This window comes from Sciurus carolinensis, chromosome 6, assembly GCF_902686445.1.
Source record: "Sciurus carolinensis chromosome 6, mSciCar1.2, whole genome shotgun sequence".
NCBI lineage: Eukaryota > Metazoa > Chordata > Mammalia > Rodentia > Sciuridae > Sciurus > Sciurus carolinensis.
In genome coordinates this window covers 123,485,098-123,508,207 of record NC_062218.1, presented here as the reverse complement: position 1 = coordinate 123,508,207, position 23,110 = coordinate 123,485,098, and the positions used below count along the sequence as shown (strand labels likewise).

The 23,110-nt window shown below is 36.1% G+C and overlaps 2 protein-coding genes across 3 annotated transcripts in view; both read left to right on the top strand.

Moving 5' to 3' along the window:
- Lvrn (laeverin) overlaps positions 1-23,110 on the top strand; it is a 110,105-nt gene that overhangs the window by 70,116 nt on the left and 16,879 nt on the right. The window contains exon 20 of one of the 2 annotated variants that reach the window (XM_047555722.1): positions 58-1,646. The exons of the other annotated variant lie outside the window; for it this stretch is intronic. Within the exon in view, the coding sequence (XP_047411678.1) occupies positions 58-198 (141 nt within the window). The 3' untranslated portion in view covers positions 199-1,646. Of the gene's footprint in view, positions 1-57; positions 1,647-23,110 lie in introns of those variants that run through there. 2 annotated transcript variants of the gene reach the window in all.
- Positions 12,755-23,110, top strand: part of Arl14epl (ADP ribosylation factor like GTPase 14 effector protein like) — a 35,394-nt gene continuing 25,038 nt past the window's right edge. Inside the window, exon 1 of the mRNA XM_047555725.1 lies at positions 12,755-12,843. The gene's annotated coding sequence lies outside the window, so the exon portion shown is untranslated. The remainder of the gene's footprint in view (positions 12,844-23,110) is intronic.

Here is a 23,110-nt window from a genome sequence, read left to right as displayed (position 1 = left end):
ATTTTGTGTAAATGAGAAGTTAGACGCACTGATCGACTTGTCTCTCTGTCCTTCCAGCTGCAGCAGTTTTTCAGTAACATGTTGGAGGAGCACCAGAGGATCACAGTTCATGCCAAATTACAGACAATAAAGAATGAAAATCTGAAAAACAGAAAGCAAAGTGCCAGGATAGCTGAGTGGCTTCGGAAAAACACATAGCTTGTGGCAACTCCCAGCGTGCCTCTCACATATCACAATCTTATTTGATCACAGTTTTGATTTCCAATACTTTGTGAGTTTGGAAAATCAAATGTTATTTGTATTTTGGTCACACTACTCAGAGTCCTGTTCCTCCTGTGTTGTCACATTTGGCCCTAAGGCTCAGTGATTGCTGAGGATTTTGTGAAAATTTCTGTATATCTGGGGAAAATTTTTCTTCATGTTGGGCAATAAACCCACAGAATTTACTTTAAATTCCTTGTAAAAACAAATTTACCTAAGAAAGTCTTGCTTATTCTGTTGTGAAGGCCAATGGAATATTAAATCATTGGCATTAATGAAGAGCACATTCTTTTCTGAGGGAAATACAGATTTGCAATACCCTAGGGTTTATTTAGTTCAACACTGAAGGAATAATGAGAACATAATATGACAGTGTAAAAAAAAAAAAAAAAAAAAAAAAAAAAACAGAAACCAGAAAACTCATATTAACTAGAAGATAGAGAAATCAGAGAAAAAGCAAGTTTGCAAAAGGAAGAACAGACAATTTTATGACCTGTACCCAGTGCCCTAAAGGCAAGAAATGGGCCTTCTCCTGCCCATTTCTTTCTCCCACAGTACTAAGTACCTTGAACCACACTTTGGCAGTACTGAACTTTATTGTGTCCCAAAAAGACAAGTGATTGTAACCACAAAGTGCCCTTAGGATCCCTGTTGTGGTGGCCACATGGAGAGGAGGGCCCTGCCCTGCACCTCTTGCATATTGTTTACCTGTAAGACCAACAGCCAAAGGTTGTGAATGAAAATAATGATGTCAGAAGACAGTAGCAGTCTTCAAATCTGAAGGGAAATCTTCAAATGAAGAGAAATAGGACTAAAAGCCAAACCAGAGCATAGTCCTTATGGTTTTGTACTCAGGGGATTAAGTCTGATATGTAGTTTTATCTGGCCACATTGAACCTACTTCGAACATGGATCAACTGAAACATTTTCATCACTCTCATGTGGAATTAGTTTAGTTTTGTTGCACCTGATTAAAAATATGACAACTAAGCCAAATCATTCCTATTCTAGACTTTGTGTGTATACAATTTAATTCCTGTTTTTTTTCTTTACACTTTACTTTGGTTTTGTAGAGTTGGGGGGTAAAAACTACCAATCTCCTATCTACCTCAAAGAAATATTTAATGATGTTATATAAACTCAAGGCAATGTGATCTATTTCTTATGTAAGTTATGATAACCACAAATTAAAATGCAATACCAAGGTTCACTTTTGCATTTGCTTCATGAGAGGATGCTCCCTGAGCTTTGGTGGAAGGCTATGGACTTCCGCATGTGAACAAACCAAAGCACAGTCTATTCAGACCTGACCATGAGTCATAGGTCAGAGAGGTTTTCTTTAAATTTGGCATTGTAAATTTTAAGCAATAAAATATCTCCATGCCTTCAAATTGTTATGCATAAGATTTTTTTTGTTTCTTCTAAAACATTCATTTTATATTTTCCTATTTCCTCTGATAACCTACTCACTTTTCAGTAAACTTGTCTTCACATTTCCTCTCAACTACTTTTCTTTTCCTCCTCTCCCTCTCCATTTCTACTTCCTCATTTTCTTTCTCAGACTCTCCTGTCAACCTTTCTCACCTTTCCAGTGATCTCTGCCTCCCCTCTGCATGGTTGTCTTTTCTCTCCTTGGTCTTCCATGCTACCCTGCTCTGGGCCTGCCAAGTGAACTTGGAAGCTGACACCTGAGGACACAATGGCTCTGATGCCTGCTGTCAGTTGATGCCAAGCACTATCGACCTATTTGAAAGAGCATGTAACAGATCTCTCCAACCTGTGTATTGAAAAGTAGAATCTCATTATATCTTAGTTTCTGTAGTAATTAAACATTGCTAAAGGTGTTTTTCCAAAATCAAATACACACAGAGAGAACAGTACATGCACAGCCTCTGAGGCAAGAGAGAGCAAGTCAAGAAGTTCCACATGGCCAGAATGCACAGGATAAAGGGGACATGGATATCACAAAGTCGAACAAGGAGCAAGGGCTTTGTAAGAGGACTTAAAGAGTTTGGGCTATACCTTGAGGGTTATGGGAAATCTGGAGGGGGCAAGGTACAGAGAGAATTCTGACATGATCAGATCTATTTTTGGAGACAAGAAAGACAAGAAGCAGAAAGGAACATGAAGTTTTATTTGGGAGATAAAATTGGTAGGTCTTTATGACTACGTGTTGAGTTTGTAGAGAATCAAGTATGCCCTCCCAAGATATGCTGCTTTGGCACATTGATTATTTTTTACTTAAAAGCACTTGAAAAAAAGCAGCTCCAAGAATACCTGACGTGCCAGGCAAGTACTCTACCACTCAGCTACACCCCCGGCCCCTGACCTTCCTGTTTATTCTTGAAAGTAGGAAATAAAACTTCCACATGAAAGGTGTCCTCCTTATGCAGAAGACATTCACCAGAGATGGTTTAGAGAAATCTTACAAACCTTAGACTAACCTTTGTCTTCCCTGTTACTTTTCCACAATTAACTGTCATTTTTCCACACACCCTTTATCTTGCCATATTTTCATGATTTACTGTTCTTTACTCAACCTAGTATGAGGGATGGGCTCTGCTTCTTCACTTTTAAGGTGAAGGATTCACTGTACATGTAAAACTTACTAAATAGAATCTGTATGCCTTTCTCCTGTTCAAAAAAATCAAATGCCCAAATAGTTAATAATTTTTCCTTTAATTATGAAAAAGGAGTTTTGAAAATTTTTCTTACTTGGATGAAGCCAGTTTGTTTTAGATATGCACTGCATCTTTTGATACCTTACTTACTTGTTATAAATATCAGTAATATTGATTGATTTGTGGTAATGATAAGACAGTAACAAGTCAGGTAATAATATCAAGGAAGATTTACCCAAATAACAAACTCACTATTCACCAATAAAACCAGCTTATTTATTAGCATTCCAAATATAAAAGAGTTCCTCTGACTAAATTGGTTAAATTTATACTGTCCATCAAAAACAGTTAATATAATGTATAACATATTCATGATATTTTTCAATTTGATCATTAGAAATTAAAGTTTTCTTCATGATTCTATGCTTGTTTTACTGTTCAAACTCATTCATATTATCTCCATTTTGACTTCAAATAAAGAGCAAATGCCTTAGTCTGATGTTCAAAGTCATCTATAATTTAGATCTGGGGCCAAGCTGTACAGCAAATTATTCTGAGGAATGAAGGAAATAGCAAGATGAGATGAGATGTAAAAGTGACCTCTTCTTTTCATGTTGAATCACTCTTTGCACCCGTAAGTGCTAACTTTTTCCCACCCAGATTCTAGCAGGATTAATATGTCCAGAGCAAAGCCTTCAGGGGGGTGTACATGCAAATAAAACTGCCTCCCTTACACAAAGAATTATGTAACATTGTCAGAGCCCAAGGAGGGTGAGGAGGGTGACCACAAGGTGGAGCGATGGGGTTATGATATGGTAAACCAGAGCCAAACAGAGCAAGGAGGACTTCTATGCAGAGGGAAGTCTCACACAGTCAGAGTCCAAAGAGAGGGGGAAGGTATCTAATGAGGGTGGTGGTGTTGATAGTGGAGTACCCAGAATGGGAAGGTCAGGTTCTAGTGCAGTAAGAATGTCCAGAGCTTGAGGGGAGGGGTGCCTAGCATGAGGCATCACAGCCTGAAGAGGACATCCATATAAGGAGAGGATAGTCAGAAATGAAAGCCTCATTACCACAGGGATACAGATCAAACAAGAAAATATGTATGTGATAATAGGATCTTGGTTTTTCACTGTTGGAGAAGGGAGTTACAAATATTCAAAAAGAAGAAACTAGGATGAACTCTAGTTTGAGATTGGAATTGGAGGTGTTGGTGTGGACTCCTGGTTTTCAGTATATATAGATAAATTTAAAATATCTGTAAAGTGTGTAGTAAATATATGTAAATGTGTGTAGACATATTTTGCTCTTTATCTTTTTTTATACAGATAAAGTTACATATCCTAACTCTTGTGCTGAGAGGGCCTGGGAGCATCAACATCTGTAGAGACATGTTTAAGTGGCTCTAGGATGGTGGCTGGCGTTGGGCCAAGAGGTGGTGCATAATTAGTGTTAACATGGTGTGATCTCTCATTACCTTTTGCCTGATTGGTTGATGTCTCTTCAGCACTCATGGTCAACACATGTTCCTCATTCTTTCTTGACTGGTACCGTGGCATGTGCTCCAATCGTGCTACTAATCCTAAGCTGATTGGCTGCCTTAGTGTATATAAGACATTCTCTTCACCTGGGAGAAGGACTAAAAACGCACCTATAGGAAGCACCTCTGATAAGCAGCACCTCTGACAGGACGTAGGACGCACCTCTAGAATGCACCTCTAAGAAGAAGCAGCAGGCCTCTAAGAAGTAGCACCTCTGAAAGCGTAGCCTCTCAGAAAGTGTAGCACCTCTAAAAGCAAGCAAGCCTCTCTTCCTCTATAAACTAGCAAGCAAGCAAGCAAGGAGAAATAGTTTATTCCCAGTCTGCCTTCGATAAATTCCCGCAGGATTGTTGCTATAGGAGGCAACAAACATCCTTGCTATGGACTAAATGTGCCCCCTCCCCACTTTATATGTTGGTCATTCCTAAGGTGATGGTATTGGGAGGTGGAGTATTTGGGAGGTAATTAGGTTCAGATGAGGTTGTAAGGTCAGAGCCCCCATTATAGTGCTCTTATAAGAAAAGACACCAGAGCGTATCCACTCCCTCTCCATGTACACTCATAATGAGAAGGTAACTGGCTATGTAAAAGCTAGGAAGAGAATTCTCATCAGAAACAGAATTATGCAGTGCAATATTGGACTTTCTGGCCTCCAGAACTGTAATAAATAAGTGTCTGTGGCCTAACCACCCAGTCTAAGGCATTTTGTTATAAGAGCTTGAGCTAACACAACCCTAATAACAATGGGTACAGCTGGTACCAAGATCTTAGCTTTTAAATGATGTTCCTCCACTGAGGAAAATAGTGTTCCTTGCTAAATGACTGCCTTCAGGGCTCAGGCAGAAATTAGACACCTTTTAATACCAAAAATCTAGGAAGTGCTCAAAGAATGATGAGAACATACCTAAAGGGCACAAAACCCAGCTTGAATGAGTTACTTCTAACTCTTAGAAAGTTTGATCTTCATAATAATAAAGTCAGTAAGGGAATAAAATAGAAAATCACAAGCCTATACTTATGTATCTAAATGATGAATAAATTGAAATTTTAATGAGGATATTTACATACTTTCCAAGTACTTTCCCACAAAATACTGATTAATTAGGAAGGGAAAGTGAGTAATTTATAATAGAACAGCCTGGCAGACATCACATTAATCAACTGATTAATTTGAATGTCATCACAATGGCATAAATAAAATTTTGTTCCATTTAACAAGATGAAATGACAAAAAAAAAGCATCATTTTTGTTACATTCTTGACAAAACTGCATTACCTGAACCTAATAATGAGAAAACATCATGTCGAGGGACATTGCCACAAAATAATCTTCAAAACTGTCAAGGTCATAGAAGTCAAGTTGGGGGGCCTGCTCTAGACTGAAGGAGAATAAAGATAGGTGACAAGAAATGTAATGCAAGTCTAAATAAGATCTATGTGAATCCTATAAAGGATGCTATTGGGACAATTGGAAAAACTTGAATGAATCTGGAATATCCCCTAGAGGTCCACAGGCTAAGGGTTTGGTCCTCAGCTTAGTGTTATTGGGAGGTGGTAGAATCTTAAAGAGCTGGGTTCTACTGAATGGTCTTAGGTTACTGGAGGCATGCCCTCAAAGAGGATTATGGGACACAGGTCTCCAGTCTCTTGCTCTTTCTCTGTGCCTCCCAGCCATTATGAGGTGAGCAATTTCCTCTGCCTCATGCTCCCCACCATGATATGCTGCCTTGCCACAGGCTCAACCAACCATGGACTAAAACCTCTAAGACTGTGAACCAAAATAAACCTTTTCTTTTCTTAAGTTGCTTTTCTCAGGTTTTAGTTATGGAAATGGAAAGATGAATGACACACTGAGGATCAGATGCTAGAAATGTGTTAATAATAATTACTTTGATGATTGTGTATCATTTACATAAAAATATCCTTGGTTGTATGAAACACACGGGTTTAATGAGATATCAGGTGGGCAAGTAACTCTTAATGGTTCTGTGAAAAACATTTTATAGGAGGCCTAACTTTTCTGTAAGTTTATAAGTAAATAAATTTAAAAACAAGAGTTATTTGTTGTTAGAACTTCCTTTTTCTTTCAAACCATTTTTTTTTTCTTTCAAACTTAATAATGGCCATAGCCACAATCCTGAAATTACCTATTAAACATTTTAATAAGACTAGAGTGGAAATATAAGTTGTCCCAACAGAATTACTTTTTTCTTTCAGTCAATATTTTCCATTTTCAACTACAGGAACTAACATTTTAAAAAATTATTATTCAAAATTAACAAATTCTTATCAGGGTAAAAATATAAATTATTATACTTTTAAAAATTAGAACTTTATAGTTATACATAGTAGTTGATTAGGTTCACCTCAACAAACTAATACATACATGGAAATCAATTACAGTTTATGATCCCCCTTTTCACTCTCCCTTTTCCTTCCCATCCTCCCTCCCCTCTCCCATCCTCCTTCTACTACTCTCCTGGACTTCCTTTAGCTCATCTATTAATTTATATTTGATTTATCCCTTATTTTGGTCTGTGCTTCTTGCCTCCTTTCCTCTATTTTACTCTTGCTTTCCACATATGAGAGAAAACATACAACATTTTAAGTTTCTGAGTTTGGTTAATTTCATTTAGCATGATATTCTCCAATTTAATCCATTTATTGGCAAAGGCCATAATTTCATTCTTTTTAAAAAGTATTTTTTAGTTGTTTATATATCCCCATTTTATCTCTTTATTTATATGTGGTGCAGAGAATTGAACCCAATGCCTCACACATGCCAGGCAAGCACTCCACCACTGAGCTACAACTCCAGACCTTTCATTCTTTTTTTATGACTGAGTAGAATGTGTGTATGTGTGTGTGTGTGTATAAATTTATTTTTAAAATACCTTTATTTTATTTATTTATTTTTATGTTGTGCTGAGGATTGGACCCAGTGCCTTACGTGTACTAGGCAAGTGCTCTACTACTGAGCTATAACCCCATCCCTAGTATATCACAATTTCTTGATCCATTCACCCATTGATGGGTATTTGGGTTGATTCCATAATTTGGCTTTTGAGAACTTTACTGCTATAAACATTAAGGTGACTATATTGCTATAATATACCAATTTTAGGGCTTTTGGGAAAATACCACAGAGCATAATTGGGTCATATGGTGATTTCATCCCTAGTTTTTTGAGGAATCTCCATACTCTTTCTAGAGTGGTTGTAGTAGTAGTCTGCAGTCTCACCAACAATGTACAAGTATACCTTTTTTCTCACAACTTCATCACCATTTGTTTGTATTCTTGATCCCTGCCATTTAGACTGGAGTGAGATGAATTCTTAGTGTCCTATTGATTTGCATTTTCCTGATTGCTAGAGATGTTGAATTTTTTTCATATTTTTTGACCATTTGTATTTCTTCTTCTGGGAAGTTTCTGTTTAGTTCTTTTGCCCATTTATTGATTGGGGGCTTTTTTTTTTTTTGGTGTTTTTTGAGTTCTCTGTATATTCTGGATATTAATTCCTCTCAGAGGAGTAGCTGGACAAGGTTTTCTCCCATTCTGTAGTCTCTCTCTTCATGCTCTTAATAGTTTCCTCTGTTGTTCAGAAGATTTTAGTTTGATTGCATCCCACTTATTGATTCTTGGTTTTATTTCTCACAGGGGTCTTGTTAAGGAAGTAGGTGCCATCACCCTTATGATGGAGTGTTTTGTGCAGAGTGAGAGGGAGGTGTTTGATTTCGTTTTTCTACATATAGGTGTCCAGTTTTTCAACATCATTTGTTAAAAGGGCTGTCTTTTCTCCAAGATATATTTTTGGCACCTTTGTCAAAAATACATATGTGGATTTGTCTCTGTATCTCTGTTCCATTGGTCTTCATGTCTATTTTGATGTTAATACCATGCTGTTTTTGTTACTACAGCTCTGTAGTAATTTCAGATCAGGTATTATAATGCCTCCTGCTTCAATTTTCTTGCTTAATGTTGCTTTGGCTATTCTGGGTCTCTTATTCTTCCAGATGAATTTAAGAATTGTTTTTATCTAATTTTGTGAAGAATGTCATTGGTATTTTGATGGGGATTGCATTGAATCTGCATATTTTTTTGGTAGTATGGCCATTTGACAATTATAATTCTCCCTATCCAACAACATGGAATGTCTTTCCATTCCTAAGTTCTTCTTCAATTACTTTCTTTAGTGTTCTATAACTTTCATTGTAGAGCTCTTTTACCTACTTGGTAAAAGTTCCTAAGTTTTTGTTTGTTTGTTTGTTGTTTTTTAGGTTATTGTGAATGGGTTGGTTTTCCTGATTTCTTCCTTGGCTGAATCACTGTTGAAATTAGGAGAGTTATTAATTTTGGGATGTTGATCTTGTATCCTGCTACTTTAAACTCATTTATAAACTCTAGAAGTCTTCTGGTAGAGTTTTGGGTCTTCTAGATGTAGGATCATATCATTAGCAAACAGAAATAGTTTGACTTATTCTTTTCCTGTTTGATTCCCTTTGATTATTTTCTTGCCTAATTCTTCTGGCTAATATTTTGTGGTCTATATTGAATGGAAGTGGTGAGAATGGACAGCCTTGTCTTGTTCCTGATTTTAAAGAAAAATCTTTTAGTTTTTCTCTATTTACTATGATGTTGACTTTGGGTTGTAAACAACCTTCACAATATTAAGGTAAGTTCCTTTGATCCCTAACTTCTCCAGGATTTTTAACATGAATGGGTGTTGAATTTGATCAAAGGACTTTTCTACATCTATTGAGGTAATCATGTGATTTTTCTCCTTAATTCTGTTTAAGTGGTGAATTACGTTTATTGATTTGTATATGTTGAAACAACCTTGCATCCCTGGAATGAAACCACCTTGATCATGGTGTATTATTGAATACAGTGTATTTTTGAATACAGTTTGCTAATATTTTATTAAGGATTTGTGCACCTATGTTCATTAAGGAAATTTGTGTGTAGTTTTCTTTCCTTGACACATCTTTGTTTGGTTTTGATATCAGGGTTATACTGACTTCATAAAATGCATTTGAGAGTGTTTCCTCTCTTTCAATTTCATGGCACAATTTGGGAAAGACTTGTATTAATTCTTCTCTAAAGTTTTGATAGAACTCAGCTGAGAACCATCAGGTCCTGGGCTTTTCTTTTTTGGAAGAATTTTAACTGCTGTTTCAATTTCATTGCTTAATACTGGTCTGGTTTTCTATATCTTCCTAATTCAATTTTGGAAGTTCACATGTGTCTAAAAATTTATCAATGTCTTCCAGATGTTCCAGTTTATTGGAATATAAATATTCAAAATAGGTTCTGATAATCCTCTGGATTTCAGAAGGAGCTGTGGTGATATCTCCTTTTTTTTTTTTTTTTTCCCATCCTGGGTCTTGTTGATTTGGGTCTTCTCACTTTCTTTTATTGGTTTGCCTAAGTGTTTATTGATCATATTTATCTTTTCAAAGAACCAATTCTTTATTGCATTAATCCTATATTTTCTTGTTCTAAATTTCATACTTTTTGCTCTGGTCTTAATTATTTCCTGTCTTCTACTAGTTTGGGGATTAGTTTGTTCTTTTCCTAAGGCCTTGAAGTAGAACACAAGCTTATTTATTTGGGATCTCTCTAATTTTTTAAATGTAGGCACTCAGTGTTATAATTTTCCTCTTAGAACACTTTCATATTGTCACAGCTATTTTGATATGTTGCATCTCTGTTCTTTTTCATTTATAAGAATGTCTTGATTTTTTAAAATTATTTTTTAAAGTTCTTACGGACTGCATTTTGATTCACTGTACATAAATGGAGTACAACGTTTTGTTTCTATGGTTGTACACAATGTAGATTCACACATTTGTGTAATCATATATGCACATAGGATAATAATGTCTGTCTCAGTCCACTATCTTTCCTTCCTCCACCCCCTCCTGCCCCATTTCCCTCTACACAATCTGAAGTGCCTTCATTCTTCTCTTACCCTCCTGCCACCCCCACCCCAATTATGTACCATCATCCACTAATCAGAGAGAACAATTAGTCTTTGGGTTTTGGGGATTGGCTTATCTCACTTAGCATGATATTATCCAACTCCATTCATTTACCAACAAATGCCATAATTTTAATTCTCTTTATGGCTGAGTAGTATTCCATTGTGTATATATACCACAGTTTCTTTATCCATTCATCAATTGAAGGGCACCTAGGTTGGTTCCATAGTTTAGCTATTGTGAATTGAGCTGCTATAAACATTGATGTGGCTGTATCACTACAGTATGCTGATTTTAAGTCCTGTGGGTGTGAACCAACTAGTGGAATAACTGGATCAAATGGTGAGTACATTCCAAGTTTTCTGAGGAATCTCCATACTGCTTTCCAGAGTGGCTGCACCAATGTGCAATTCCACCAGCAATGTACGAGTGTGCCTTTTCCCCACATCCAATCCAACCTTACTATTGCTTGTATTCTTGATAATAGTTATTCTGATTGGAGTTAGATGAAATCTTAGGGTGGTTTTGATTTGCATTTCTCTAAATAATAGAGATGATGAGAACTTTTTCATCTATTTGTTGATTGCCTGTATATCTTCTTCTGTGAAGTGTCTGTCCAGTTCCTTGGCCCATTTATTGATTGGGTTCTTGGTATTTTTGGTGTAAAGTTTTGTAAGTTCTTTATACATTTTAGAGATTAGTGTTCTGTCTGAAGTGCATGTGGAAAAGGTTTTTGCCCACTCTGTAGGCTCTTTCTTCACATTATTGTTTCCTTTGCTAAGAAAAAGCTTTTTAGTTTGAATCCATCCCATTTCTTGCACTCTGGGAGTCTTGTTAAGAAAGTCTGTTCCTAAGCCAACATGATGAAGATTCAGGTCTTTTTATCTTTGAGCCATATCCTCAGTTCTTTCTATTTTTTGTTTTGAGACAGGGCCTTGCTAAATTGATTAAGGTCTCCCTAAATTATGAAATCTGGCCTTGAATCTGCCATCCTCCTGGCTCAGGTTTGAGTTGCTGGGATTATAAGCATGTGTTACCACACCCAGCTATAGTTACCTTCTTGAAAATTGTTGAGAGGAGATCAGTGTTCTCTTCAAAAAATGATAACTATATGAGATAATGCATATGTTAGTTAGATAGACTTAACTATTTCACAATGCATGTGTGTGTATATATATAAGTATACATATATAATTTTGTACACAAGTGCAATTTTATCTGTCAATTTAAAAATACTTCTGAAAAATTTTTAAAAAGTGTGTGATGTTAAAATGCTAAATGACTGAAATTTTTGACACATAAACTTATGATGTATTTTCTATTGGGTTAAACATTTAACAGTAGTCTTGCTTTTCCTGCATTTCAGACTTTTCTAGAATTAAAAATATTTAGAGCCCAGATTGGTGGTACACTCCTGAATTGCTAGTGGTTCAGGAGACTGAGGCAAGAGGATGGCAAAGTTCAAAGCCAGCAACATAGCAAGACCCTGTCTCAAAGTAAAATGGAAAGGACAGGGGATATAGATCAACCATAGAGTGTCCCTACATTCAATCCCCAATATTACAAAAGAAAAATTTTAAAAGTTTGGAGTTGGGTTTACAAGTACTATTCTAGTATATGAATTCCATGCCATTATTTCCAGCTTATCTTTTCAACTGTCTCTGAACTGAATGTTTTATTTATATGGATTTTTTTTTTCAGTGCTGGGTATCAATTGCAGGACTTCAGATATGTTAGGCAAGTACGCTACCACTGAGCCACATCCCTGGATCTGTATAAAATGATTTAAGGGAATTGATTTTTATCAGAAAAAAAAAAAAAGATTCAGGTCTACTTTTTCTTCTATTTGATGAAGGGTTTTAGGTCTAATTCCTAGATCCTTAACCCATTTTGAGTTGAGTTTTGTACATGGTGAGAGATAGGGGTTTGCAGAGACATGTTTAAGCAGCTCTAAGACAGTAACTGGCATTGGGCCAAGAGGTGGCGCATAATTAGTGTTAACATGGTGCGATCTGCAGAGACATGTTTAAGCAGCTCTAAGGCGGCTGGCGTTGGGCCAAGAGGTGGCTCATAATTAGTGTTAACATGGCGTGATCTCTCATGACCTTTTGCCTGATTGGTTGATGTCTCTTCTGCGTTAGTGGTCAACACATGTTCCTCATTCTTTCTCGATTGGTACCGTGGTGTGTGCTCCAATCGTGCTACTTAATCCTAAGCTGATTGGCTGCTTTAGTGTATATAAGACATTCTCTTCACCTCGGAGCACACACCTCTAGATCGCAGAATGAAGGACGGAGTACACGAGACACACCACTAAGAAGCACCTCTGATAGCACGCACCTCTAGCACGCACCTCTAGCACACACCTCTAGGACGCAGGATGCAGGATGCACCTCTAAGAAGAAGCAGCAGAAGCAGAAGCGTAGACCTTCAAAAACCAGGTAGAAATCCACAAAATAAAACAAATGAGAAAAAGCAATTGAATTTCTCTATAGCAAATACATAGGCATTTTAGGAAAATAAAGTATTAAAACTGTGCTTAGTAGACTCATTCATTACATTTATTGTAGTAACTACTTCGTCACAGAGTTGACTCAAATTTATTTGCACAAAGATGATCTGAAAGTGAAGCTCACTGAGTTGGGTAAAGAAAGCAAACATTCCCAGCCATTTTTTTGCATGAACATGGTTGACATTGTTTAATGCAGACCAAAGGCCACACATTTTGGGAAAGTAAATTTTACTGGTAGTACTGAGTCTCTTCACGAAAGATATAAAAGTACAATACAGTGTGATGCACCCAACTTAAAAATGACATGCAGCAATACACACACACACACGGCTAAGAAGAAAAGAGAAGCTGTTTGGTGTCCACTAGGGCTTGTTACGGGAGGTAATCGGGTGTAGGGAACTAGAACAGGTTGGAACTTGGGAATGAAACCATGAATTCTATTTAGGTCAAGTTGTTTTAGGATTACTCTTCTGTATCATAATTTTGGAATGCTCTTAAAATCTTGAGTTTTTAAATTATACCCACTGGGCAACCACGGTTACACTGTATCACTTCTGGTGTATTCCTCACTAGGTTGTGCTTAATTTTTAATTTCATTTTAAAGAGTTAAATGCCAGCCTTTAGAAGTGTCCATTGTCCCGTGAACGCGGATTCCCTGTCCCTTCGTTTTCTGCAAGGTGCAGAGATGTGTCCCACCCCTGAGCCTGGAGTCTGCTGAGCACAGGATGCTGACCTCCTCCCCCGGCTGGGCGAGGGTGTCACACGGGTTCTTTTGGTCATGGAGATGATCACTTGCCTTTATGTGACCATGCCATTTTTGTTACTATTGCTCTGTAGTATTCTTGAAGGTCTGGTATAGTGATAACTCCTGCTTCACTCTTCCTGCTAAGAATTGCTTTGGCTACTATGGGTCTTTTATGCTTCCAGATGAATTTCATGATTCTCTATTTCTATGAGGAATGTCTATTTCTAAGAGGGATTTTAATTGAAATTGTGTTAAATCTGTATAGCACCTTTGGAAGTATGGTAATTTTGACAATATTAATTATGCCTATACAAGAACATGGGAGATCTTTCCGTCTTTGAAGTTTTTATTTAATTTCTTTTTTTAGTGTTCTGTAGTTTCCATTGTAGAGGTCTTTCACCTCTTTTGTTAGATTGACTCCCAAGTATTTTATTTTTTTCAGTTATTGCGAATGGAGTAGTTTTCCTAATTTCTCTTTCAAAGGATTCCTTATGAATAGAAACATGTTAGATTTATGAGTGTTGATTTTATATCCTGCTATTTTGCTGAATTCATTTATTAGTTCTAGAACTTTTCTGGTGGAGTATTTTGGGTCCTCTAAATATGAAATCATGTCATCAGCAAATAATTTGAGTGATGGTTTGTGTTCTTTTCCTATTAGTATCCCTTTAATTTCTTTGATCTAATTGCTCTAGCTAATGTTTCAAGAACAATGTTGAATAGAAGTGGTAAAAAAGGGCATCCCTGTCTTGTTCCAGATTTTAAAGAGAATGCTTTCAATTTTTCTCCATTAAGAATGGTGTCAGCCATGGGATTAGCATAGATTACCTTTACAATGTTGAGGTATATTCCTACTATCCCTGCATGAAGGGCTGTTGTATTTTGTCAAATGCTTTTCCTGCCTCTATTGAAATAATCATATGATTCTTAACCTTAAGTCTATTGATGTAATGAACTACATTTTTTGATTTCCAGATGTTGAACCAACCTTGAATCCCCAGAATGAACCCAACTTGATCATGGTGCACTATCTTTTAAATATATTTTTGTATGTGATTTGCCAGAATTTTGTTAAGAATATTTGCATCTATGTTCATCAGAGATATTGGTTTAAAGTTTTCTTTCCTTGAAGCATCTTTTCTGCTATTAGTATCAGGGTGATAGTAGCTTCATAAAATTAGTTTGGAAGGGTTCCCTCCTTCTCTATTTCATGGAATACTTTGAGGAGTATTGGTATTAGTTCTTCTTTGAAGGTCTTATAAAACTCAGCTGAGAATCCCTCTGGTCCTGGGCTTTTCTTGGTTGGAAGGTTTTTGATGGCTTCTTCTATTTCAGTGCTTGAAATTGATCTGTTTAAATTGTGTATGTCCTCCTGATTCAGTTTGGGAGGATCATATGTCTCTAAAAATTTGACGATGACTTTGAGATTTTCTATTTTGTTGGAGTATAGATTTTCAAAATAGCTTCTAATTATGTTATGTATTTCACTGGTGTTTGTCATGATATTCCCTTTTTCATCATGAATTGAGGATTCTTTCTCCTTCTCTTCATTAGTGTGGCTAAGGGTTTGTCAATTTTGTTTATTTTTTCAAAGAACCAACTTTTTGTTTTTGTCAATTTTTTGAATTTTTTTTCTTGTTTCAATTTCATTGATTTCAGCTCTGATTTTAATTGTTTCCTGTCTTCTACTACTATTGGTGTTGTTTTGTTCTTTTTCTAGGGCCTTGAGATGTAATATTAGGTCATTTAGTTGTTGACTTTTTATTGTTTTCTTAAATGTGCTCCATGCAATGACTTTTCCTTTTAGCACTGCTTTCATAGTGTCCTAGAGATTTTGATATGTTGTATCATCATTCCCATTTACCTCTAAGAATTTTTATCTCCTCTCTGATGTCTTCTGTTATCCATGCTTCATTCCATAGTATATTATTTAGTCTCCAGGTGTTGGAGTATTTTCTGTTTTTTATTTTACCATTGATTTCTAATTTCATTCCATTATGATATTATCTGACAGAATACAAGGTAGTATCTCTAATTTTATTTTTTTGTATTTACTGAGGGCTGCTTTGTGGCATAATATATGGTCTATTTTAGAGAAGGATCCATGGGCTACTGAGAAGAAAGTGTATTTTCTCATTGATGGATGGAATATTATGTCTGTTAGGTCTAAGTTATTGATTGTGTGATTGAGTTCTATGGCTTCTTTGTTCAGTTTTTATTTGGAAGATCTATCTAGTGGTGACAGTGGTATGTTAAAGTCACCCAGAATTACTGTGTTATAGTCAATTTGGTTCCTGGAATTGAGAAGGATTTGTTTGGCATACATGGATGCACCATTGTTTGGGGCATAAATATTTACAATTTTTATGTCTTGCTGATTGATGGTTCCCTTAAGCAGTACGAAATGTCCTTCTTTATCCCTCCTGATTAACTTTGGCTTGAAGTCCACTTTATCTGATACAAGGATGGAAACCCCTGCTTTTTTTTTTTTTTTTTGGTGGTGTTGGGGATTGAACCAGGGGCCTTGTGCTTTCGAGGAAAGCACTCTACCAACTGAGCTATATCCCCAGCCCAAACCCTGCTTTTTTACTGAGTTCATGTGCATGGTATGTTTTTTCCCATCCTCTCACCTTTAGTCTGTGTATGTATTTTTCTATGAGATGAATCTCTTGAAGGCAGCATATTGTTGGATCTTTCTTTTTAATCCAATCTGCCAGTCTATGTCTTTTGATTATTGAGTTTAGGCCATTAACGTTCAGGGTTATTATTGAGATATGATTTGTATTCCTGGTAATTTTGACTAATTTTCAGTTTTTAACTTGACTTGGTTTCTCTTTTGATTGGCTTTACCTTTAGGGTAGTTCCTCCCTTTGCTGACTTACATTGTTGTTTTTTACTTCCTCCTTATGGAATATTTTGCTGAGGATGTTCTGTATTGCAGGTTTTCTATTTGTAAATTCTTTTAACTTTTGTTTATCATGGAAGGATTTTATTTAATCCTCAAATCTGAAGGTTATTTTTCTGGGTATAAGAGTCTTGTTGGCAACCATATTCTCTTAGAGCTCGAAATATGTTGTTCCAGGTCCTTCTAGCTTTTATGATCTGGGCTGAGAAATCTGCTGATATCCATATTGTTTTCCCCCTATATGTAATCTGATACTTTCTCTTGCAACCTTTAAAATTCTATCTTTATTTTGAATGTTAGGCATTTTCATTATAATGTGCCTTGATGTGAATCTGTTGTAATTTTGTACATTTTGTATTCTGTAAGTCTCTGGGTGTATTTGATTTTCCATTTCATTCTTCAGATTTGGGAAATTTTCTGATATTATTTCATTGAATAGGTTGTTCATTCCTTTGGTTTGTATCTCTGTGCCTTCCTCAATCCCAATAATTCTTAAATTTGGTTATTTCATGATATCCCATAATTCTTAGATGTTTCATTTCATGATTTCTTACCATCTTCTCTGTTTGGTCAACTTTATTTTCAGATGAAATATTGTGTCTTCATTATGTGAGGTTCTGTCTTCCAAGATATCAAGTCTGTTGGTGATGCTTTCTATTGAGTTTTATATTCGGGTTATTGTTTCCTTCATTTCAAGGATTTTTTTTTCAAAATATCTATCTATTTATTGAAATGATCTTTTGCTTCTTGCAGTTGCTCTTTTAACTGTTTATTGAAGTGATCATTCATTGCTGCATCTGCTCTCTTATCTCATCCTTTGTTTTGTGGATCATTTTAATTATGTATATTCTGCACTCCTTTTCTGATATTTCTTCTACCATATTGCCATTGGATTCTATTATAGAATCTTGGTTTTTTTGAAACACTTTCTTCCCTTGTTTTTTCATGTTGTTCACTTATCTTCCCCTCTAGCAGTGCAGGTCAGGGGTATTGCATTATCTCCCCTGTAGGCTTATAGTGACTCTGCAGGTTTCTAAAACCTCTCCTTTAAAGGGGGGGATCAAAATTAGCAGCACCCAGTAACGACAATATGTAACTCTAAGTCAAATAGCCCCTATGAAGATATTAACAGTATTGTCATAATAAACAGAGAGGATGAGTTCAATTATTATCTACAGTACAAATAGAATTACAATGAGGTCCACAGTTTCTAATGGTGGACAAAGAGGATGGGGAGGGGTGTAGGATGTAACTGTTAGTGGGATAAGAAAAGAGTATATAGGAGTACTAGATTGTAGGAAGAGTGAAAGCAGAATCAAGAGAAGTTGTTGTTAGCATGAGAAAAGGGAGAAAGAGATTCTGAGGAAATAGGCAAACAAAAGGAAAATAGAGTGAGAAAAATAAAGAAATAAAAACTTTAAAATTTCAAAAAGAAGACAATAAATCTGCACTATAACAGTCATGTACTATTCAAACCTCCCCGTCTTCAGTAGCCTGATGCATGACAGGTACCTGAAAATGAGCTTCCAGTCTCCAAGAGGTATCTCAGGATGGGATTTGCCCCACCTAAGATGGTGGCTCCTGCTTCTAGGATAATCCAAGATGGCTGCACTGCCTTCCAAGCATGTTGGCAAATGGGGAGCTGTAGTGTGGGGGCAGGCTCCAAGTCTGTGTGGGGGTGTGGGCAGGCCAGTGGTCCCAAGGCAGGGTGCGGTTGGTCAGGTGGGGGGGGTCCTGCAGGTCCTGGCTTTTGTTCCAAAATGGCGGCCACCATGTGTAACCAAACATGTGGGTATTGTGACAATGAACTTCCAGGTAACAGTGGGGAGCAGGCAATCTGCTGGCAGTCTGTGGGCGGACTGCAGGCTAATGGTGGACAATTGGCAGGTGGACCTCAGGCAGTGGGTGATGGGTAGGTGAAAGGCAAGTGATGGGCAGGCAAGAAGCAGGCAAACGGGCAAATGGCAGATGATAGGCAGCAGTGAGTAAACAATCTTCACTCAAAAAGTAGGCGATATGCTAGCAGATGGCGGGTGATCTAGGTGGACAAATGGGGTAAACAGCAGGTGATCAATGAGCAACAGAGACTGCCTCACAGAGAAACAGATTTTCCTCTTCTTGAATCCCGAGTTACAGAGAGACAAGGAACACAACCTCCCTCTAGTCTTGGATTCCTCAAGAATTTCTTGATTTCTATTTTCATTTATTGTTTGATTCATTCTTTATTTAAGAGAGTATTTTTCAATCTCCATGTGTTTATGTGACTTACATGTTTTTTCTTACTGTTGATTTCTAAGCTTCATTTCATTATGATCTGATAGAATACATGGGATTATACTTTTTTTTAATTAAGATTTGCTTTTGGTCTAGAGTATGATCTATTTTGAAAAAAGTTTCATGTACAACTGAGAAGGTAAATACAGCTGTTTTAGGGTGGAATATTCTGTAGCTATTCATTAGGTCTATTTCACTTATAGTGTTCTTTAGGTTGGAAATATCTGTATTGATTTTATGTTTTAATGACCTGTCTACTGTTGATAAGAGTGCATTGCAAGCACCCAGTATTATTATGTTAGGGGGTCTATGTGGAATGTAATATCATGGAAGTTTTTCGCCATGTAGTTGGGTGTACTGACTTTTGGGTCAGAAATGTTTACCATTGTTTTATCTTCTTATTATATTGTCCTCTTTGGTAGGATGTGATGTCTTTCTTTGTCTCTCCTGACAGATTTTTGCTTGAAATCTGCTTTGCCCAAGATGGTTCCCACCTCAGCTCTCTGTGGCCAGTTGAGACATAGAGTAAGCTTTTCAAGTACCAGTGCACAGTGCAACCTCTGGATTAGCTAAACTTAGGTAGCATTTTCTTTCTTTTTTTCTTTTTCTTTTTCTTTTCTTTTCTTTTCTTTTTTTCTTTTTCTTTTCTTTCTTTTTTTTTTTTTTGCTATTTAGGATTTTATTTATTTATTTTTATTTGTTCTAAATATTTATAATGGTAATAGAGTATATTTTGACATATTATAAATATATTGAGTATAACTTCTTATTTTTCTGGTTGTACATGATGTAGAATTACATTAGTCATGTAATCATATATGCACATAGGATAGTAATGTCTCATTCATTTACCATCTTTCTTACTCCCAATCCTTCTCCCTTCCCTTCATTCCCCTTTGTCTAACCCAAAGTATTTCTATTCTTCCAGAACTCCCATGCCCCCTTGTTGTGAATTAGCATCCACATATCAGATACAATATTTGGCCTTTGGTTTTGGGAGATTGGCTTATTTTACTTAGTATAATATTCTCCAGTTCCATTCATTCGCCTGCAAATGCTATAATTTCATTCTTCTTTAAGGCTGAGTAATATTCTGCTGTGTATATATATCATATTTTCTTTATCCATTCATTTGTTGAAGGACACTTAGGTTGGTTACATAATTTAGGTATTGTGAATTGAGCTGCTATAAAAATTGATGTGGCTGCATCAATGTAGTATGTAGATTTTAAGTCCTTTGGGTATAAACTGAGGAGTGGGATAGCTGAGTCAAATGGTGGTTTCATTTGAAGTGTTCTGAGGAATCTCCATACTACTTTCCATAGTGGAATTTGGACCAATTTGCAGTCCCACCAGCAATGTATAAGCGTACCTTTTCCCCACATCCTTGCCAACATTTATTTTTGCTTGTATTTTTAACAGTTGCCATTCTGACTGGAGTAAGATGAAAGCTCAATGTAGTTTTAATTTTCATTTCTCTAATTACTAGAGATGTTTAACATTTTTTCATACATTTGTTGACTGATCATATTGCTTCTTTTATGAAGTGTCTGTTTATTTCCTTAGCCCATTTATTGATTGGGTTATTTGTTTTCTTGGTGTTAAGTTTTTTGAGATTAATGCCCTATCTGAGGTGCAGGTGGCAAAGATTTTTTCACATTCTGTAGACTCTTTCTTCATGTTCTTGATTGTTTCCTTTGCTCAAAGAAGTTTTAGTTTGATTCCATTCCATTTATTGATTCTTGACTTTACTTCTTACACTTCAGGAGTCTTGTTAAGGAAGTTACTTTCTAAGGTGACATGATGAAAATTTGGGCCTACACTGAGTTGAGTTTTGTGCAAGATGAGAGATAGGGGCTTAATTTCATTTTACTGCATATGGATTTCCAGTTTTCCAAGACCCATTTCTTGAAGAGTCTATCTGTTCTCTGATGTATGTTTTTGGACCCTTTGTCTACTATGAGATAACTGTATTTATGTGGTTTTGTCTCTGTGACTTCTATTCTGTACCCTTGGTCTACATGTCTGTTTTGGTGCCAGTAACATGCTGTTTTTTACTATGTTTCTGTAGTATAATTTAAGATCTGGTATTGTGATGCCTCCTGCTTCACTTTTTTTGCTAAGGATTGCTTTGGGCATTCTGGCTCTCTTATTCTTCCAAATGAATTTCATGACTGTTTTTTCTATTTCTATGAAGAATGTCACTGGGATTTTAATAGGAATTGAATTAAATCTGTGTAGAGCTTGTGGTAGTATGGCCATTTGGACAATGTTAATTCTGCCTATCTAAGAGCATAGGAGATCTTTCCATCTTCTAAGGTCTTCTTCAATTTCTTTAATGTTCTGTAGTATTCATTGTAGAGGTTTTTCACCTATTTTGTTAGATTGATTCCCAAGTTCTTATTTTTATTTTTTGAGTCTATTGTGAATGGGGTAGTTTTCCTAATTTTTCTTTCATTGGATTCATCACTGATGTACAGGAACATGTTTGATTTTTGAGTGTTAATTTTATATCCTGCTACTTTGCTGAATTCATTTATGAGTTCTAGAAGTATTCTGGTATAATTTTTGAGTCTTCTAAATATAGAATCATCTCATCAGCAAATGGGTATATTTCCTATTTCCTTCTTTTCCTATTTATATCCCTTTATTTTCTTGCCTCTGTTTAATTGTTCTGGCTAGAGTTTCAAGGACAATTTTTAATAAAAGTGGTGAAAGAGGGCATCATTGTCTTGTGCCAGTTTTTAGAGGAAATGCTTTCAATTGTTCTCCATTTAGAATGATGTTGGCCTTGGGCTTAGAATAGGTAGCTTTTACAGAGTTCAGGTATGTTCCTACTATCCCTGGTTTTTCTAGTGCTTTGAACATGGAGGGGTGCTATATTTTATCAAATGCTTTTTCTGCATCCTTTGAGATAATCATATGATTCTGGTCTTTAAGTCTATTGATGTGATGAATTATGTTTATCTTGGAATTTATCTTGGAATGCAGCTTTCCTCTACTCTGCCATCTTTTAATTAAAGTTTTTTGAAATTTTTATTTAAATTAAAAATATTTAAACTTCAACATTATTAAAATTTGAAATGTCACTAAGATATTTTGAGGAAAGCCTTAAATGTATCTGGATGAATGTGACCTTGAAGTCACTATTCCAGAAGATTGGCTTTTTCCATATTAAAGTAATAACTAAATAATATATCACATAACTTGTGTTAATAGTATCACAGAACTAGTGATAAATTCATATATTATACAATATCAGATATATATCTATATTCTTTAGTACTGCCATCTTGATTTAACGGATACAAACATAAAAATTTTCTGCTAAATATAGGCAGCTCTTTAAACTATCTTCTTTGTGGAAAATCTAACTAGTTCAGTAAATTACTTTGTCTTGATTGCTCTGACATAACTTCAAATTTCTAAACCAAATACAGATATTTTTCATTCTGTAAATACAGAATGAAAAATACAGATATATCTCTTCTACTTCATTAAAAATGAATGTCCTTAAGTCAGGATTTTCAGGGTAATAATTGCAAGTTTTTAAATAGACTTTCCTACACATGCTAGGTACTTCAAAATATAGTGTAACTTTTCTTTCTTTCTTTTCTTTTTCTCTTTTTTTCCAAAAGTTTACTTTGTGAATGGGCATGGACATGGTAGTGCATGCTTGCAATCCAGCAGTTCCAGAGGCTAAGGCAGGAGGCTCTCAAGTTTGAGGCCAGCCTCAGCCACTTAGCCAGACCTTATCTCAGAATAAAAAATAAAAAATAAATGGGGATGCAGCTCAGAGATAAAGTGTCTCTGAATTCCATCTTCAGTACTGCCAAAAAAAAAATGTTTACCTTGTGGAAAAGGTTCTTTGTGTGTGTGTGTGTACATATTAGAGGATATATGTATGTATAAATATTAGGTTGTTTGAACACCTTTCTGTCCTAGCTTGAACTTACAAAGCAGGAAACAAGGCTTGGTCTTTCTTCTTTTTAATTTATTATTTTTATGTGGGGCTGAGGATTGAACCTGGAGCCTCATGCATACCAGGCGAGCACTCTACCACTAAGCCACAACCCCAGCCCCCTGGCTTGCTCTTTCTTTAGGTCCTCTCACACATAATATCAAGCAGAAAGAGAAAAGGCTGTCATCTTCTCTGCCTCCAGCCTGCTCAAAGTGGCCTATGTAGATAACATAACAAGTTCTGCACCCTGGAAGCTCACAAATGCATAAAAAGGGGCTCTCAGCATGGGGTCTGTAAGACTTCTGGGTTTT